Source organism: Corvus kubaryi, unplaced genomic scaffold (assembly GCF_017639235.1).
Source record: "Corvus kubaryi isolate FWS band 111438036 unplaced genomic scaffold, C.kubaryi_AGA036_p1.0 137, whole genome shotgun sequence".
In the NCBI taxonomy this organism is placed as follows: Eukaryota; Metazoa; Chordata; class Aves; order Passeriformes; family Corvidae; genus Corvus; species Corvus kubaryi.
This window is the reverse complement of record NW_024580671.1, coordinates 9,140,585-9,160,493: the sequence shown is the minus strand read 5'-3', so window position 1 is coordinate 9,160,493 and position 19,909 is coordinate 9,140,585. Positions and strand designations below refer to the sequence as shown.

The 19,909-nt window shown below is 40.6% G+C and overlaps 1 protein-coding gene across 4 annotated transcripts; it reads left to right on the top strand.

Annotated features, from left to right (window-relative positions):
• The first annotated feature begins 1,669 nt into the window (after positions 1 to 1,669).
• Positions 1,670 to 19,770, top strand: MDM2 (MDM2 proto-oncogene). 4 transcript variants are annotated; one of them, XM_042017810.1, is made up of 11 exons: positions 1,670 to 1,766; positions 2,290 to 2,362; positions 5,006 to 5,080; positions 5,453 to 5,586; positions 5,746 to 5,795; positions 7,045 to 7,112; positions 7,261 to 7,354; positions 9,875 to 10,035; positions 11,024 to 11,179; positions 12,543 to 12,620; positions 14,142 to 19,770. In XM_042017810.1, exons 2-11 carry the CDS (start codon positions 2,294 to 2,296, stop codon positions 14,709 to 14,711), a joined length of 1,455 nt encoding a protein of 484 aa, XP_041873744.1. In that variant the 5' UTR covers positions 1,670 to 1,766; positions 2,290 to 2,293; the 3' UTR covers positions 14,712 to 19,770. The 4 variants fall into 4 exon arrangements, with proteins under 4 accessions (XP_041873744.1, XP_041873745.1, XP_041873746.1 ...); XM_042017811.1 differs by lacking the exon at positions 1,670 to 1,766 and adding an exon at positions 1,968 to 1,986; XM_042017812.1 differs by lacking the exon at positions 1,670 to 1,766 and adding an exon at positions 2,040 to 2,197 and having other exon boundaries at positions 9,878 to 10,035.
• The last annotated feature ends 139 nt before the right edge of the window (positions 19,771 to 19,909 follow it).

Below are 19,909 nucleotides of genomic sequence, written 5' to 3'. Positions count from 1 at the left end.
TTCCATTTACAACCCTCAAATAGTGGAGAAGTCAGCTCTCATAACTATACAAGCTTATTACGCACCCTTCAAGTAAAACTTTTTAATTATACTTGTCCTGAATTGTTAAGCACAAGAAAATAATTACGTACGTTGATGACATAGCAATACTAACTGTTATTAGTGACAAACAAATGTTGCAGCACTGCATATCAGAAAATATCCCCCTCTTTCCCTAAGCTAGCACAGACAGCATATTTTACCTACTTACAACCTCCCTTAACTCAAGATTAGCCTGTTGGAGAAAAGAGATAAGATTGTCCTTGAAGACTGATAAAAATTCTAGACAGAAACTGTTGGGGTTTTTTATCCTTAGCAGTTAATGAATCAGTAAGGGAAATTATTATTTAAATAATCTCAGTCTCTGAGTCATTGGTCACAAGATGCTTATTGGTAGAGAAGTGGAAAAAGAAAGTCATAGTTACAAGTTTGGTAAATCTTGGACTGCAGAAAATTTATTGCTAATTTAAAAAAGCTCTTTAATTTCCACACATTCATAGCAAAATGATACTGTTCTTAAGACAAGGATCAATAATGTGATACCTTGGGGAGAACTACATAAACAGTTTGGTTTGGTTTCAGTTCAGTAAAATACATTTTGCATTGGAATTAAATAGTTCTCATGTTGTCTGCATGAGGACAAGATTGAGAATCAGTAGTACAGCTATTCAGTAGCCATTTGCTTCCGTCCTCTTGCATTTTTGTGTAGATGGAGTTTTCTCCTAACAATGATATTAGCTAGCTAAGGATCCCAGGAATTGGGGTGCTGGGTGGAAAAGAGCAGATATCTGACTTTGCCTGCTGCAGGACATTCTTTACTCCACTTGAAAACAGATTTCTGCTTGCCTTGAAATCCCAGCACTAAAAGGAGGTGAGCAGGCTTTGCAAAATTCTGGCAGCTTCTTGCTTGTCCCTCACTAGACCTTGAGCTTTATGCTTTTAGAGAGATAACAAGGTCATCTTGAAAATCCATCATCACACAAATATCTAGATTTAAACCGTTGCTGGAATTTTTACAAGGTGCCATGGTTGCTGAGGAGCTGTATTTGGCCAACAGACAAGTCCAGGCAGTTATCCACTGCTTGTTTGGACAAGTCAGTTGTCATGGGAAATTACCATTACGCTCCCTCTGCTCTTTAACTGTCTGCAGCACTCATGTTCTCTGACAAAGCTTTTCATCATTCAAAAATAATTTTTAAATGTCACCATGGGCAAAGAAAAAAACCTGAGAATTAGAAAAGGCAGTCAGACTAAAACCTAACCAGTTCCAGTTGAAGTGCAGCAACTAGTAAGTACCTATGAAAGTAACATACTTCCAAATGCCCTCCATTTAAAAAACACAGAAAATTACGGAGTGGGAGTTGACAAGAACATAGGACGACAACATCCAATTCTCTTTGGATGTAAAGTTTTCTCCTAGTTCCATCTCTTAAATATCAGTGAAAAAAACAACTCAGAGGGCACGAAGGACGGCTGGAAGCGCAGCCGGTATCCCGCGGCGTCGTTCCGGGCCGGCGGGCGCAGGAGCCGCTGTCCCCGCGGCCCTCCCCGCCAGGGCTCTGCGCCCGCCCCGCCCCTCGGCGCGCCAGGGGGCGCTGCGGCCACCAACATGGCGGCGGGCGGCGCGCGCGGCGCGGCGGGGCTGCGGTAGAGGGTCCGGGCAGGGCTCCGGCGGTCCCGGCGCCCCGCCCGCCGCGGGCCGGGCAGCAGAGCGGGCGTGGTTGGCGGTGCGTGGGGATCAATCGTGGCTCGTTCGGGGGCTGGGGCGGCGCCGGGGGGTCTCGCTTGTCGCTCGTGCGGCCCTCGGTGCTGGGGGAGGGCCTCCCGCTGGGGGAGCGGGGCCGGGCCGCGCCGGGCCGGGCGGGCGGGCGGGGGTGCGTGGACGCCGCTGTTTCTCCACGTCGCCGTCCTTCCACACCGCCGGACCCCCCCCGTTCGGCGGCCGCGGTGAGTCAGCGCCGGGCCCGTCGCGCCCGCCCCCCCCCCGCGGTGACTCGGCGGCGGCGCTGCGGGTCATGCTCAGGCATGTCGGGCCGGGCCGGCGCGGGAGCTAAGCCCTGACTTGCCTCCTGGCAGCGCTATATAAGGCCCGGCCCGGCCCGACTCGGCCCAGACACCGCCGCTGGAGTCCGGCGTGTGGGCTGGACGAGGCACCGAGGTGAGTGGGCTCCGCCGGGGTGGCGGCTGCCGCCCGCCCGCGTTGTGTCGCTTGAGTGCCACGTTCTGAGGTTGTTCTCCCCTTAACTGCAGGCAAATGTGCAATACCAAGATGTCCTCCCTTGCGGATGCCTCCTCTGTCACCTCTTCGGAGCAAGAGGCGCTGGTCAGTAACTCTGTTGGATGCGGGGTTTTTTTGCATGCTTTTTGCAGAGTTTTTAGCGGCTAATTCAGAAGAATCACTGTGCTTAGCGAGCGATGGTTGGAGAAAAGCCAGGAAGTCCAGCTAGTGAAGGTGGTCTCTCTTTGGTTCTGTAGTAAGCGAATCTTATTCATAGTTGAGAGTAGAGGGTGATGGTTTAGATCTAGACTGCTTCCTTCTGAAAACATTCTTTGATGTTTTTTGTTTTCTTTTAATAAAGAGGATCTTATGAGCCGATATGATCGTGGTAAGTATTTTGTGGTGAAAATTGTTAACAGATCATAATTGAAGAGCTGTGGAAAATCTCCGTACAAACCATATTGTTGGTGAAATAATCTGAAGGTTTTCGACCTTCTCATGTGTTGGGATGCCTAAGCAGGTTGTAAGAGTCTGCATTTGTGTTCACAGCTTTGCATTTCCAGGCTTTCCATGATACGGTGGCAGTTCTGCTGTCTTGTGCTTAAGTTTTCCTGAGGATGGAAGCCTTTTACTCCTGAAAAGCGAGTTAAAAATGGCCTATGTACGATGATGGTTGAACTGGATTAGTTTGTGTAGAAGGGTAAAGCTTAAAAGTGTACAACTGACAGTAGAACTTCAAAAAAGTGAAATAGCAGAACAGCAGACTGTTCGAAATTTTTTTTTTTCATTTGTGTCTTTTTTTTTTTACGTCATCAAATTGTGATATTACTGTCTGCTGTCAGATCTGCAAGGCTGAAGAACTTCATACTTGGAGGAGTCAGGAAGAGAGGGCTGGGACGGAAAAGTGGGCTTAGTTGTGGATTCAGAGTTCTGAAACTGCCTTCCTACTGTCAGCTGTCAGTAGTACTTGAATAAGTTATTGTTTGCTTCCTTTATGAAGCTCTAGTATATGCTGCATGTTCTAAATAGTTCAGTTCTTAGGAAGAGGTGAAGAGACAGCTAATGTTGTCCACAAATTTATCTTTTTTTTGATTATCTGTAATTCTTGCAACTAATCTCTTGTTAACTCACTAAAACTTAACGTTGGTTTTAGCAGATCTTTGGAATGGAATGTAGGGAAGTTCCCATCCGCCACCCTTCCTTTAAACATTTATTCCTTGTCTCATGATATTTTATTCACACTTCTCCGTTTTTTGGGGGGTTTTTTCCCTTCTGTGTTTATTTTTTACATTTTATTTTATGTAATATATCAGGATAGCTAAATATTACCTTGGGTTTAGAATGGTTACGCTAGTGTTAAAGAGGTGGCAGTAGAATATACTGCGCTGGGAGCATCAGTGGCTCCACAGGCTTTGCTGTCGTGGCAGCCCCTGCAGCTTGTTCTCATCTGCTGCACTGGTGCTGTATGGGGGAAGTGATTTTTCTTGTTTAACTTTTCCTTCCTCTATCTCGGAAATTGTCATAGACTGGCTGTAGATTAAACTGCTGGCATGGTGAGTGGGTGGGAGGCCATTGCAGAGGTAGGAGTGAGTGAAGTACAACTGAAAAGGCAGGGTGTGCTTGTCCCAGCTAAGAATAGTCTTCAGAGGTAAAGCAGCCCAGCTGGCAAATGCAAAACCAAAACCCCAGAAACTGTCACAGAAAAAGAATAAGAAAGAGGTGGACCAGTGTTTTTCTTTATGACTTGCACTCTGGACCTGACAGTCACAGAGGTCTGTTTCCATCCTCCCTCCCCTTTGGGAGTCATCTTAAGGGTTAAAGGCGTGAAGCGAAATTCCCCAGGATGCAGCCCTAGACTCGGAACTAATAAACAAATCCTGTAGCTCCAGTTAAGGAATCTGTATTTCCCAGCGTGTTGAGGTTTAACCCCAGGTGGCACCTAAGTAGTATGGAGCCGCTTGTTCCCCGGCCCCCACCCCCCACTGTGGTGGGATGGGGGAAGTAGAAAAAAAGGTAAAACCTGTGGGTTTCGTAACTGAAATAGAGTATAATAATAATAGTAAAGAAAATTAATAATATTAATATTAGTAAATAAATAATAGTAAAGAAAAAAAAGGAGAGCAGTTAAATCCAAGGAAGACAAGTGTTGCACAGTGCAATTGCTTACCACCTGCTGATGGATGCCCAGCCCATCCCCAAGCATCAATCAGCACCTCCTGGCCAGCTCCCCTGTTTTTAACTAGGCCTGACATTCTGTGGTATGGAATATTCCTTTGGCCAGTTTGGGTCAGCTGTACTGGCCATGCTCCCTCATGGCTTGTGCACCTCCTCACTGGCAGAGCATAGGACACTGAAAAGTCCTTGATTTAATGTAGCTGCTTAGCAACAACAAAAACATCAGTGTGTTGTCAACATTATTCTCCTGCTAAATCGAAAACATAGCACTGTACCAGCTACTAGGAAAAAAATTTAACTATCCCAGCTGAAGCCAGGGGACAATGAAAGACTGGGATTTGAGCTAAGATGTACAGTGTATGAGAAGTTTAGTATGGTTGGTTCATATTTGCTTTTATGTTGTATTTGCTTTTAAATTTTAACTTTGCAAAATTAAAAACTTGAATGTAGCTAGGTTTAAATGCAGTTGTATGTTTGCATATCCGATTAATACAGAAGGAGGAAGGCAACCTGTAAAAATAACTTTTTTTGGTGAATAGTTAGTACATTCTGTTTTTCTACTTCCACACACAGGTTAAACCAAAGCCACTATTGTTGAAGTTGTTAAAGTTAGCTGGTGCTGAAAAGGACACTTTTACTATGAAGGAGGTGAGAACTTTTAACCACTAAAGGTAAACTACAGTGAGTACAGATAAATTGTTCTGTTTTGGGTGAATGGGGGGGCAGTGTTGTTCATAGCCTCTCTAGAAGTTATTGAGGTAAGATACTGTGTTTATTCTGCCGCTGACTTGTAACTGGGTATTTGGCAAGTTTCTCATAAATCTGAGCAAAAGTTCCTGGTGGTCAGTAGGATAACAGCATTCTTCTGGAGTAATACATGAAAATCTGTCAGCTCAGAGATAGTTTTGGGTGTTTAGAGTTTGAAGAGCAAATTTCAGTGTATTTAATGTACTTTGTCTTTTACACTTAAACTTGAAGCAACAACCAATATTTAATATCTGTATTTTATTTATTTCACAGGTAATATTCTATATTGGACAATATATTATGTCTAAACAATTATATGATGAAAAACAACAGCATATTGTACACTGTGCAAATGATCTCCTGGGGGATTTATTTGGAGTTACAAGCTTTTCAGTAAAAGAACACAGGTAAAATGGGATTCCTTTCTGAGAGTCTGGTTGGGAAATAATGAAGAACGTAATGCATATGTCCCTTTTTTAACTCTTTTCGTCTTCAAAGATGGTAAGCTCTCTTTTATGATTACATGTACCTAACTTGTACCATCTCTTTCTTTATCCCTGTTTAAGGAGACTATATTCAATGATTTCCAGAAATCTGATAGCAATCAATCAACAAGGTAAGCTAGTTTAGGAGGATGATTTGTTTTGAGAAACAGCAGGAGGGAAAACATAATTTATATAATGCATCTTGCAGGTAGTGATCAGATAACAGTGAGTTCTCCATCATTAGCTATTTGGCTTTACTCACTACGGTCCAGAACAATCACAAATAGTGAATCAGAGCAAACACTGTTTCTTCAGGAGAAGAAAAAATTCTTCTTTTATTGCACTAGAACCAGAAGAAACAGCTGAACAAAATGAGTACTAAAAAACTTAAGTCATTTGCTTGTATTTGGTATGGATAAAGCCCTCAACAGCATAAAAATTTTTACTATGAAAAATTAGCTTCTTGAACTTAGGCCAGCAGTGAAATAAGGGCAGATGGTCTTTTTTTTTTTTTTTTCTGTTAAAGGTCTATTTTAATTTTCACAACTGAATGTGAAGTACCTTTAGAATTGATCATTCTTAGCTACACTCAGCCCTGTTTTAAAAGGTCTGTATACCTTAAAAAAGTAGCTTTGTGGTGAGTGTGGGTAGCCACTCCTTGAATGGAGAATTGTTACATACAGTCCTGCAGTATAAAAATGCTCAATATAGCTGTAATTTTTGCCTAATACACAGGGTATGAAACAGAAGTTAAACAATGGAAGCCATTTTGTAAATTGGCCTCTAAATCTGTATAAAGACATCCTTTGTTTCTAATTTTTCCCAAAGGCAAGTGTTCAGCTGCTGAAGATGGGAAACTTGCTCTCTTTGTCGTCCTCATTGTTAAGCTTACAAACTTAAATTTATCTTTCAATTCTTTTTTCATGAAAGAGTCTTTAGTAATTCAGGATCTGTCTGTTAGTAAGCATATATCATTAACAACAGCTAATTTTTCTTCTATTTTATGTCTTTTTAACTCAGTGTTCCCATAAGATGATAAGTAGTAAAAAGCAGTTTGGAGAGGAGGAAGTAATTACATTTTGTGCATATATTCTTTCATATCTGCAGACTCACAACTTACGTACAGCCTTCATTTGAAGCCATTTATAATAAAATTCTGAGCTGCATTCAGTTGACATTTATTCTTTCTCCCCACATTCCCACTTCAGTAATGTTTCAGGAAATGTGCTGCACACAGCTGAGAAGCAAAGGAGTAGTGTGGTTTTTTCCATTGTTGCGAGATGTCTGGATTTTAAGTTTTATTTAGAATTTACTCTTTGAGCCTGAAATTGACTTTTTCTGCTATGTTGTATTATGGGATTTATTTTGGTTTGCTTTCAGACTCTGCCCTTCGTGACACACCTGAGGATGATGCCACATCTCAGCTTGAAGAAGAAAATGTTATTAAGGTGCTATTTTTATTTTATTTGAATAAATTTCTGAGTTGTAAATTCTATTTAGTTTTGCATGACAGTGTCAATGGCTTAATGCAGTAAGTTGATTCTAGTACTTTACCTCATATTCATGCTCAGGCTTACTCAGTATTTCTGTTACCAGGAGTCTGTGCAAGAGTTAGAAGAGAAGCAGACTTCATCAAACGTGACTTGCCAAGCAACTACGTCTTCTAGGAGGAGGACACACAGTGAATCTGGTATCTGCAGATTTATGATGCAGAGCTTTCAGTAGCATAGCCACTTAGGGGGAAAAGCCACATTCTCTTGCCTTGCTGACAAATACTACTCATGTTTCTCTGCTTATCTAAAACAAAATGTTCAGTCTGAAAGAAAAACACAACTCCTTGCATTGCTCCAGTGCCACGTTACAGTTCGGATCTCTAGAATTGTTAGTAAGATGATGGATAACTTGCTCCACAGCTCTGTTAAACTTCTTCACATCAGCAGGACTTTATCAGTTATGTTATCTTCATGATGAGAGCACTTTTGTTTGTAATCGACTGATACCATCAAATTCATTTTAATTCCCTCTGTAGACAGCCACAAAATTTGACTTTTTTTTTTTGTTCACTAAAGCCAGTTTTCTTTGGATTTCAGTTGGTGGGAGGCACCAAAGGTGTGGTAGTAACACAGGATGATTTTGGATATGTTCAGGTATCTCACCATTCATTAAGCACTTGTTAAAACATCTGGTGACCTAAGCATCATATTTGCCTCCCCTTTGTCTTTACAGTGGTTATTCAATAATCACTGGCAAATACATTTTCAGAATACAAATTGTTTCTTCTGATAAGTAGCAGTAACAAGCTGGTCAGCATAAACCTGAAAAAGTTTCTCAATGGAAGTGTTCTCTACAGTTCTACTTAAATACTATTCTGTGGAATTTCTTATGTTAGTTTGTTCCATCACTTACTTTCTTACCTCGTGACTAGGTGGTTGTAATTACCTGGGCAGTGATAACCTTCTGTCGCTGGGTAGAACTTCTTTTCTTCACTTGCTCCGGAACATTTTTCAGTTCCTCAGCTTTCAAGTAGTATTTTTTGTGTCCCTCGTAGTCCCTGTTATGTTAAGTCCGTCCAAAACCAGTGCTGCGTTGCTGAGCGGTTTGCACTACATTAAAAGAATGTTTTAATGTTGTAACTAAAACTGATGAAAGGATGGGAAGTCTTGGTTAAACATCACAACCTGTAATACTTAGGCACGACCCAGAGCACATAGGTCCTGTGTTGTGCTTACTTATTGTAGGTTTGATTATTAACTCTTGTCTTTGCATCCATTTATTAGTTTGTTACAACCTTAAAAGTTCTTTTAATATAGTGTTTTTATATACACTTTTTTTCTAATTTATAGGAAATCTTCCCTTTAAACCACTATTCTTGTTAAATTGGGATGGTAGCGGCTCCTTTGGAGCCACTTAAATAGTGTATAGAGACCTTGTGGTGATACAGTATCAGTACGGCATGGAGCCATGACAACTAAATGAGGACAACGATGGACAGGAGCAGCCCTTGGGCCTGGGGGCACCAAGTTTGGTGGGGCTCTCAGGGCGGAAAAAAGAAAAGAGAGGGGCTGAGCCAAGAAGCACCAAGGGAAAATAAGAGAAGTCTCAAAGTATGTACAAGTGTTTTGTTCTCTTTTTTTTTTTTTTTTTTTACAATGAAAGATTCAAGACTTGAAGACTTGTGGATTGTCACAGTGTGTTTTGCAAGGCGAGGGAGAAGCTGGGCAACAGAGGGTGGGTGCAGAAGGCACCTGTGGGGGGGGCAGCAGACTCATCCTGAGGTCTGTTGAACCAAAACTTGTTGTCATCTTGGGAGGTTTTCGCTCCGCTGCACTGACATTCTGAATTTACAACACGTTTTTTACCAAACGCTCTAAAAGTCAATGGAGCTGAATTTTGACTTACCTACCCCTAAAATGCTGTACCCTTACTCCTTTCATTGCTGTAGGTGGTTGTTCCAAAACACAGTATACTTAAAAAGCATTGTCTTTTTGCCTTCAAATGAAGCATGCTTAGTAAGCAGAGCTTAAAGCAATGCTTTCAGAGTTCAGCTTTTGCATAGTATGTCTTGAAGATTTTCTTGCTAGGGTGTGATGAAAGTTCTAGTGGTTTGTTACAAAAATCTTGTTGAGTAAATACAATTACATATAGTGCAACTATTCACTGATAAATTTGTTGAGGTGTCTGAAACTTGCACCTGAACTTACCTTGTTTAGCACAAGGTGTTCTGTATGCGTGTGACCTGGGAGCTAATTGCTCTGTCTCCCTGCAAATTCCGGGATGAACTCAGAAGCCCTCTGAAAGTGCCTTTCTCTCTATTGCCTGTAGAGGGAGTGAGGACAAGTAAAATTCTAATAGTATTTCTTAAAATTAGGAAGAGTTTAACGTGTCATGTGTGGAGTAAAAATTCTTTCAAATTTGCAATTGTTTTGCGTGTGGATACTGCCATTCATAAGCTGTACTGATGGGACAAGTGGGGAAAGCCAGCCCCTGAAATCCTGGTTTCAGAAATTTTTCACGCTATATGGGTATAAGTGTTATTATGTCTTTTAAAATAAGTCTCAGTGCCTTTCTGCCACATTAAAAAATACTGAAATATTTTATTTTATTAGATTTCTTTATAGTAAATTGTATGTTAAGCTTCTGTTTAGAATATTCATAACTGCACAGTGCATAGATGTTTTTTGAGTAATAAAAAATTCTTGACTGTGCCCAGAAGAAAATTCGTCAGATGAACTGCATAGTGACAGAAGAAAGCGACACAAGTCAGACAGCATTTCGTTGACGTTTGATGAAAGTCTCTCGTGGTGTGTAGTCAGTGGTCTGTGCCGTGAAAGAAGCAACAGCAGTGATTCAACAGATTCTCTTTCCATTCCTGTAAGTCAAAATAGAAATGTAAAATATTTTTGCGGTACGAATTTTGCAGATGCCACAAGTGCAAGCATGCATCTGAAAACATAATGTTCTTAATTAAAAGCAGCAGTGCCTTCAGTGGTGTCTGAGGAAGGAGAAGAGGTTGAAAGAAAAGTTGGTGTGTGAGTGGAGTAAGGTCTTGCACGGATCTGCTGGCAGAGCTGAAGTGAAATTTTTTAAAATATTAACGTGGAATATTCTTTAAAAACCAAGATCCTCACTGCTTGGCACAGCATGGAAAAATGTCAGATGTATTTTGTGCTTTAAAATAAGTATTTCTTAGAATGGTAAGAGAGGAAAAGAGTCGTAGACATTCCGTAATTCAGAATTAGTTTGTAGTTGTGGTACAGCTTTGGTAACTGTATCCAGTAGAATGTATGCTGATGGCCCATCGTATTCATTTGCCATGCTACTGCTTGGAAGTTTTGTATTGTTTTTAGCAAACACCAAGGCAAATTATTTGTGGTTAGATTAAGTCATGAAGAGCTAAACAATTCCTAGTCACATACTGTGTTCTAAATTGACAGAACTAATACTGTATCTTCAGTCTTCCTATTTTGTAATTGTTTAGCCACAGTCTCAGATTAAGCAAAGTTGAATAGAGTAGAGAATTTAATGACAAACAGCCAAAAGATACCATCTTCTTGCATCTGTTCTTCCACTTCTTAGGAGGGACTTTCTGAAATAATAATGGCAGCCTTTCAGCTGGCCATAGGCTGAGTGCAGTTTCTTATTACAGAGCCAACAAAAGGCTTTCAGACCTAGCTTTTTTTTTACCAACCTGTAATTTGTTTATCTCATAAAAAGTACTCTACCAGCAGTTGGACCTTTTTCTTCCATAGCTAATTATACTGAGTAGTGCAGTTTTATTCTAAGAGTTGTTTTAAAAGTAATGTTGTGTGTATGGACTGGTGAGGTTGAATGTGTGCTTTGTTTTTTTGGTTCTTTTTAGGATCTTGACGCTAGTTCATTAAGTGAAAACTCTGATTGGTTTGACCACAGTTCTGTATCAGACCAGTTCAGTGTCGAGTTTGAAGTTGAGTCTGTTTATTCAGAAGATTATAGCCATAATGAAGAAGGGCAGGAGCTCACAGATGAAGATGATGAGGTACTATCTGCTTTCCTTGTTTGACCCTGGGGGGAGGGGATGAGGAGGAAAAGGCATCTCAGCCTGAAATATTCCTGTAAGTTTCCAAGGAGAACTCTTCAGGTATATTTGCTGACTGCATGGGCTGTATCAAAATCTGCACCCAGTTGTTCATTAAATCAGATCACGTCAGTGCAGTTGGGTCACCCTTATACACCCACCAGGCAGTGACTGAAACAGTGCTGAGGCTTTCTGCAGGCTCTGAAATGGGCTGGATAGGAAAGTCTGGGTGCTTAACTTCACTCACCAGCTGTTGGAGTCTGTGGCAGCATGTGTACTTTAGTTTTTCTGCATTTAGTTCTAAGAGTATGTGTTGAGCTTTGACAACACTTGATACCAAAGGAAACATTTCTGAATAACTTTTTACAAAGGGGTATTTCCAAGTTTTTTGCCTCTGAATGTAAATGTTTCATAGAGATGCTGAACCAAAGTTTTAGAAATTCTTATTAGTAGGCAAGAAGACAGAAAAATTGTGATTACCATAATTTTCAAGAGATTTCTGGAATGTCAGGAATGAAGTGAGAATGTATATGGGGTTTTCTTTCTGGGTTAGTTATCTGTTACTTCAAAGAGGTTGATCAGCTCATGGCAAGATTGGGTAAGTACCGGAGGCAGAATTCACCAGGGACGTACATGATGGTGGTATTTGAGAGGCTGAATGGGACCAACTGTACTGATGAACACCAAGTTGTAGTGTAGTGCACAGTTGCACCCTGAGATAGGATTTGGAGGAACAAAGGATTGAGGTGTGCCCCTGCTCCAGACAGTAGTTTTGAGAATTGCAGAATAACTGGTGTTGGAAGGGGCCTTTGGAGGTCATCTTATCCATCTGCCCTGGCTCAGGCAGAGCTGATCGCCGAGGTCCATGTCCAGATGTCTTTTGAATATCTTCAAGGATGGAGGCTTCATATGTGCTCAGGGCAACCTGTGCCAGTGCTCCTTCACCCTCACAGTACAGAGTGTCTCCTGACAGTCAGAGGGAACCTCCTGTGTTTAATTTGTGCTGGTTGCCTCTTGTCCTGCCACTGGACACCACTGAAAAGAGCATGGCTCTGTGTTCTTGGTGCCATGCTTTCAGGTATTTATCCACATTGATCAGGCACCTCCTGCCCTGAGTCTTCTCCAGGCTTAACGGTTCCAGCTCTTTTCAGCCTTTCCTCACATGAGAGCTCCTCTAATCCATTAATAATCTTAATAGTCCATCCCTGGAGACTCTCCAGTAGCTCCCTATCTGAAAATCCTATCAAGTTTAAAATATCTTGGGTTTTTAATGAAATGCCAAAATCCAGTTATATATATTTTTTTTTTTTTTAATTTTAATCAGGTTTATCAGCTGACTATTTACCAGGATGAAGATAGTGATGCTGATTCATTTGATGAAGATCCAGAGATTTCTCTAGCTGTGAGTAAAAACTTGTCTAGTGAAGCATCATAAGTTGGGTAAACTGACAGAGTAGATCAAGAAGTATAGATGAATTCTATTGCTACCAGTGATTTTTTAAGAATTAAATTGACTTTTTCTTCTACACGTGAAGGTTCCAATACAATATTTTAATCATTGAACATGTGATTATTAAGGAATCTTGATTTTTTTTTTTTTTAAATAATTAATAAGCTTCCTAATCCATTTAAAAAACCCCAATCCCGCACTAATTTACCATTTAATTGACTTAATGGAAGGAAATTATTTGGAGCATAAATCTGACTTTCTGCACAAAATGGAAAAAAATTAAAATCTTAGTAATGCACATTTAAAAAACTCTCACTATAAGTCAGAATACCTAGTTTTATTTTCCAACTTGAATTAAGGCATCTGTAAGATACAGATGTGAAGGCTAGCCTTTTTTCAGAACAGTACTGTAAAATTAAAAGATGTTTTTACTACATTCTATGAGAACATTCTTGAAGAGTGGGAAGAAATTTACAGTCTTGAGGCAAAGTGTGGAGATTTATGTGAAAAAACACTGCATTTTAGTGTGCGCTCTTTCCTTATTTGCTTCTCACAACTGAAGCTTGAATTAAAGCTGTTTTGTGGAACTGTGTGAAGTGTTCCAGTCCCTTGATAGTCTGTAGGACTGAGGGGACTTTGTGTGTGAAAGACAGGGCTGACCACCTTCTGAAAACATAGCAGTGCTTATGTTTGGAAAAAGAGGGCTGCCTGTACATTATTTTTAGGATTTAAAATTGGTCTTTTAAGCTTTTGATGTTACTGATGTTATTCAGGACTCATGTAAATAAGTTGTGGATTGGTTTTTTTTGTTTTGATTCCCCCCACAGCTTGCATTATTTCTAAGAAGGGTCTCTCTCCTTAAAAAAGAAGTGTATTTTTAACAAAATAGTGGTTGATTTTCATTGTAGTGTATGGAGTAACCTTTGAGAGGCTGAAAAACCACGGTTTTTTTCCCCTTTTATTTTTTTTTCTTTTCCCTCCTTCTTCCCGTCTCTTTTTCCATTGGCCGAGGTTTTCTCTCATGCGGCTGTGTTGGAGTGCCCTCCCCCGGCCGTTTTGTGCACCAACAGCTCAGCAAACCGCAGGGGAAAGGCCCTCAGGCTTGAATAGTTCCCATTGCAGAAGTCCATAGTCGAAAAGAAGGGAAATTATGACCTTTTTAACAAGTTTTCCGTGAGGTCCCCTGAAGAATTTTGTGGTCTGGTTTCTTCAGTTTTGCATAAGAAGTAGTAAATTGTTCTATTCGCAAACCTATTGCAAAAAGAAGGAAAGCCAGAGTCATTTTAAAATAAGAACCATTTTAATCTAGAACTGTGAAATGGGGCCAAAGCCACTGAATGGAATTTTAAAATTATAAACAAGTTGATAGCTCAATAATTATTTTGGTGGTAATAAATTGTTTATAATCTCTGAATACTTCAGTTGTAAGTGTTCCAAGTAGCTTAAGCTGTTCCAACCTTTGATTCACTAAAGGATTATTGGAAGTGTCCCGAATGTAATGAAATGAATCCTCCGCTTCCACGACATTGCCACAGATGCTGGGCCCTTCGTGAGGATTGGCTTCCAGATGAAAAGAATGTGAAATTGGAAAAGAGCAAATTAGAAGGCTCCTTCCTTTCAGAGTCTGGAGAAGGTTTTGATGTTCCTGACTGCAAGAAAACAAGAATGACTGAAGATAAAGAACCAGCTGTGGATGAGAATGAGGATAAAGCAGTACAGATTTCTGAGTCCCAGGAAAGTGAAGGTTATTCCCAGCCATCAACGTCAAGCAGCATGTTTTGTAGCAGTCAGGAGGACTTCAAGGAACCTGAGAAGAGAGAAACACAAGACAAAGAGGAAAGCATGGAATCCAGTCTGCCTGTTACCAGCATAGAGCCATGTGTCATATGTCAGAGTAGACCTAAAAATGGCTGCATAGTACATGGCAAAACGGGACACCTCATGTCATGTTTTACGTGTGCAAAAAAGCTGAAGAAGAGGAACAAACCCTGCCCGGTGTGCAGGCAGCCCATACAAATGATTGTATTAACTTATTTTAGTTAGACACATATTGACTGGAAAGCTGCAAAAGAAACTTCATAAACTGGTTAAGAGAGTAAGAAATTATTTTTGTATGCATATTGGAAAATTAATATTTTGTGTCCCTTGGCATTCTGTGTGAAAAATAATTGCTGACATAAATGCACTGGAGTTATTAAGAGGTTTGCCTAATACTCATAAGTCAACTTGGAGATTTTAAATCCCTCTCAGTAGAAATAACCAGGTGCTCTAAACCACCTGCCTCTCCAAGTGTTTAATGTTCCATACAAGTTAGTGATATTTGTTTTACTGAATTAAATACACACGTTAAAACTCCAAATTCAGTGACTGTTGGAGAAGAGACATGTTGAAGTGTTTATTTCTGCAAGTTCCTCTTTTTAAGAAAATAGATGATGATTCAGGTTCCAGTTTGTGTTGCCTGGTGAAGACATAAAGCTCAATCAGACCCTTCTGAATAAGTGAATAAAATGAATAAATAGAATCTTGTATTAAATTCCTCCAAGTAACCAAAATCTGTGGGAGATCCTACCAGGAAGTGGGGAAAGATGTGATAGAAAATAATTATTACTTTAGAAACAGAAAAGGGTATTGTGTGTCTTATATTTTTATAGTGTACGTTGTAAACTTAAGGGCTGCATGTCTCCTGAGAAGTCATTGATCCAAGCTCAGTCATACAGTTCTCTCTCAAACGTCCTGAGAAACTGACATTTGTGGGTTTGGAGGTCTGTACTGGTTATGGTGATGATTATTACTAATTTAGCAGCATGAAAACAGTCTCAGGCAGACAAGATGAATGAAGGATATGCTATGAACTGTCATGTCAGGCAGGATTAGGGGACAGTTGTTTTTTTTCTGCACTTGTTCTGACTTCAGCAGAATAAATGCAGCTGCATTGCTACATTCACTGGAATAAAAATAGAAGAAAGTCCACCTTCATCTGCAGAAATAAGTAAGCTGTGCAGTTCTAGGTCACATTCTTTAAGTGCAGTATTCTTTCCCACTCACTGTTCTTACCTGTAGCACAAGAATTCTGAAAATCTGTTGCAAGGTGTTTGGCCACCTCAAAATTGGTCTTGTTGGACCTCTCTTTTACTGCTTTAAGCTCTTGCCTCCTTACTGTACTTTGTCAAAAACTTTGTGAAACTTACCAGTTCTGTGCCCAGGGAGTCTGCTGCCTGCCTCAGTTCTGGGGGCCTTCAGGCAAGGTGGTGGAAGTAGGGAAACCAGGATGCGGTAAAGATCACTCAGCTGCTTTTCACATGGTGAGTTTCTGTACCAGCGAGTGATATTTTACAAGAAGAGTTGTATATTTTTAGCACCTTTTATTTTTACAGGTAGTTGCTGACTATCTGCCCAATAGGGAATGGCAAATAAACAGACAGGGGAGTGCCAGGAGCGGAGATGTAGTCTTAAGTGCAGGAATTGTGCTTTGTTACCCTCTTACAGGCCAAGGTTCAACATCTTCCCTAACACCAGCAGTTTAAAATTCCTGATGCCTGTGTGCTGGAACAGCGACTTCTACTGCTCTCCTTAACTCCAGGGCTATAAATGCCTGGAAGTACCTAGGAAAAGGACATAAAGATCTACAGGAGAGACTCAGTGAATCCTTGGTTGTGACTTGCTTGAAAAGTAGTAAAGGTAAAGACTGAATTATTTGGATCATTCACATTTTGTTCATACATTTGAGCTATTTCTTTAAAAATACCACTAAAAGATGCTGGTGTACCTGAAGTTCTAATATAGTTCATTTTGACTAAACAAAATATAAACCCCAGTTGTATACATTCAAGTTCTTCCTTGCAAGTTTCTTGCCTCCTGCAGTTTGTAAAGTGACAGCAGGTAGCTGGAACTTCTTGGAAGTTTTTTGATCAGCAGAAACCTTTCATGGGTTTTATAGGATTTGATAATCCTTCAGTTTGAGATTGGGAAGGCCTTTGGGCAGATAAATAATTTTTTCAAGTAAGGATACTAATAGAGAGCTACCTGCCTTAATTTGCACTTCCTATTAATTTTTTTTAATTTTTGATTTGATAAACTTAGGTGCATTGAGGCTTGCAGAGGTTCTTCATTGCACCTGCAGGTGAGAGAGAACTGTAGATGTGTATATGCAGAAGCATCAGTAACATGGGGACGGTCCTTAAAAGGCTTCATCTCTAAGAAGCTTTGTCCATTGCATTGTCGCCCATGTCTTCCTCTCTTTTAGCGTAATACCTTCTCTGCAGTCACTGCCATGGCTGTGTAACTGCAGTGCTGGGGGAGCAGCTGTCCTTACCTAGTTCCTGTTGGGACAAATTGTACCATCCCATTCTTTTCCAGTCACATGCCTTCTCTTGCAGAGAATAGCCCTGGAACTACCCTCCACTCTCTGCAAGTGAGGAAATGGGGAATTTTGATTTCTACATCTACAAATCACTCTCAAAATGTTTGAGTTACATTTTATGGCTTAATATTCTTAATGAATTCTTTAGTTTGTTTGGTGTGGGTTCATGCCTTCTGAATGGAAGTGATGGGTGTTGATGCCTGTGCCTGTTCCTGTTGGGGACACTGGCAGGCGAGTGCAAGTGCAGGCCTGGTGCCCAGGGGCTGTGTCACAGTGACTCCTGTGGTGACTCCCGGCTGTGACCCGGAGCCCTTGGCTGTGCCTCCACCCCATCTCCCAGCCTGGCTGTGCTCTGTGTGTGGGCAAGAGCAGTGAGCACCCTGCTTATTCTGGCCCTTAAACATTTCTGGCCTTGGGTAGGGGCACAGAAGTCAGTAAAGTTTTGGTACAAAAGTTGTTCCTCCTTGGTGATGTGTTTGAGATGCTTATTTAATGTCACACACATTTTAATCTTTAATTTATTGCTGTTTGTAAATATCCGTGTGCTCACAGTTGAATATTTTGAGCTCTAATTTATTGAATTAGTCTACTGGTACATGTGTAGTTATATAAATATGCTTATTTAGTAAATCACAGGCACAAGAAAAATATTTTAAGAAATGTAGCATTAAAACACAGAGAAATACTCATATTCAGATTAAGAAGGGCAGAGGAAGATTTATGGCTATGTTTCCTTTTTTCCTTCCCTTAAAACAACAACTGCATTGAACCTGAACAGGATTTATTAAATAGAGATGGTGCTGGTGCAGCATTAGCATAGTGAAAATATTTTGGTGGTGTTTTGCTTTCCTTTGGAATGCTTTTGTATCCCTGAGTGCAGGCAAGAAGCTGACTGACTGCTTCCGGGTGCTGGTAGCATTGGGAGTGATGGTCTAGGAGATGCAGGACAGTGATGAGAGGCTTTAAGGTTAATTTGCAAAGGTGGTAATGGCTTTTGCCTTTGGACACGTGACCAAGAAGGTTGCAGGGGAGGCCAGATGCCAACAGGATGCGATTGTACATGATCTTCAGTAATTTTCTTAGTCTCTTCCTTCTTGCACATCAGGCAGACAATAGTTATGTACAAATGGTGCAAGAACTTGCATTTATTCTTTTTCATAAAGTACAATAAACCTACTTGCTATTTAAATACAACTCTTTAACTATTTACCTATTTGTTGATATTGAATTTATATTAGTATTGAAATTCACCCCACACTGGCAGGATTGTGGGCTGTGCTGTCCTGTGCTGTCCTGTGCTGTTCCTGTTAGCAGATGATTTAGAAGGGGTAAAAGTGCTTCAGAATGCTCACTGGTGAAAAGCTTACATCTCTTCTAAGAGCATGGTACGATTTTTATCACTGAGTTCTGTTTGCCATAAATTTGTTCAAATGTTGTCTCTGAAGTGTCTGGGGATATGAAGATGCTTGCAGGACTTCAGGCAGATTTTTTTTTCTCTTCTATGACTAATATGAGGAAAAGAAAATTCCTCGTTCTTACAGGAAGTGTCAACAAGAATAATTGTTCAGAAAATTGTGTTTTACAAAAGAGAAATTAGAAAATTATTAGGAGCCCAATGAAACTGAGTACACCGAATAAATAGGACGAATACAGGGGTGAAGATTTTTTTCTTCCCCATCTTAATCTAAATCTGCTGTTGTGTTAGGGCATAACTTTAGGTAGAGTTTATAATTTTAAAGCAGGTAATTTATTCAGCATATATTAACTTGTCACACACACGGTGGAGCAGCAGCTATCCCTTATCCCAGGAAGATACAGCATTTTGTTGTGCAACATTTGGCCTGAAAAGGGGCATTTGCTGTTGTGGGGCTTCCCTGTGGGAAGGAGCATTGGACACATTCACGGCACTTGTGGACCAGCAGCGTGGTTGTGGAGGGGCTGTAGGCTGGCCTTGGTTCCACAGCAGAGCAGAGCCTTGCTAGAGCATCAGTCCTCTGGCTCTTTGGGGGATTACCTGCCCTGCCTTTCCAGCTCCTCCATACCGGAGTCCAAGGTGTGCTGTGCTGTTTAAAGGTTGCACAAGCAAAGCACAAAACCCAGCTTAAGGTTTTAACAATGGATTGCACTTACTGAACATGAAAAATGGTTGCTTTTAACTAAAGTGTGGGTGTTTTGTTAGGGGTGTTTTTAGCACAGATGCACTGAAAGCTTCAAGTGAATGCTTCTCTAGTGTACCTATAGCTATATTATAAATGTGCAATTTGTCAGTGATACTTAAAAAGATGGTGGCTCCTCTTTAGCGTAGATGTTGTTTTAGCTTAACAGCCCACTTTTAAAGCCAGTTCTTGGTCTTGAGCCACAGTAGTGGCTGTCAGGATGATGATTACTTAACACCTGAAGTACCAATAGCTTTTCTAAAACCAGAATCTTTGTTGTCTGACTACACATAGCTGGGATGACGATAAACAGAGTAGTTCATAGTGAATTTAAATAACTATGCAACACGCTTTCAAGAGCTTGACCTGGTGCATTACTTTCCAGCTACCCAGTGCATGTATGACCACAGTCAGTAACCATTAAAATGCAAGTATCCACTCCAATTGCACACAGTATAGAGCCATTTATGAGAAGTTTCACGTGTGTTGCGGTTATCTTTCAGTTTTCAGTTTTCCCTTTTCTGAAGGAAATTGAGTACTGTGCTCCATTTAAAAGCTTTAAATAAAGATTTGTTTATATACTCCATGGTGCTCTTCTTTTCCTGTCAATTACTTGATTGTTAGAAGTTCTGGTACTTTGTTTTTACACAGATTCTTATTTTTTGTGAGCGAGCACACAGGCTCTTTCTGCCCCCACTCAGCTGCTGGACTGCTGACTTCTGTCA

Bases quoted from the DNA above. Each gene is read 5' to 3' on its own strand.
- MDM2 (XM_042017810.1), top strand. From the start codon at position 2,294: ATGTGCAATACCAAGATGTCCTCCCTTGCGGATGCCTCCTCTGTCACC. The intron at 5,587-5,745 runs GTAAAATGGGAT...TCCCTGTTTAAG, and splicing joins TTTTCAGTAAAAGAACACAG to GAGACTATATTCAATGATTT. The intron at 7,355-9,874 runs GTATCTGCAGAT...GACTGTGCCCAG, and splicing joins GAGGACACACAGTGAATCTG to AAGAAAATTCGTCAGATGAA.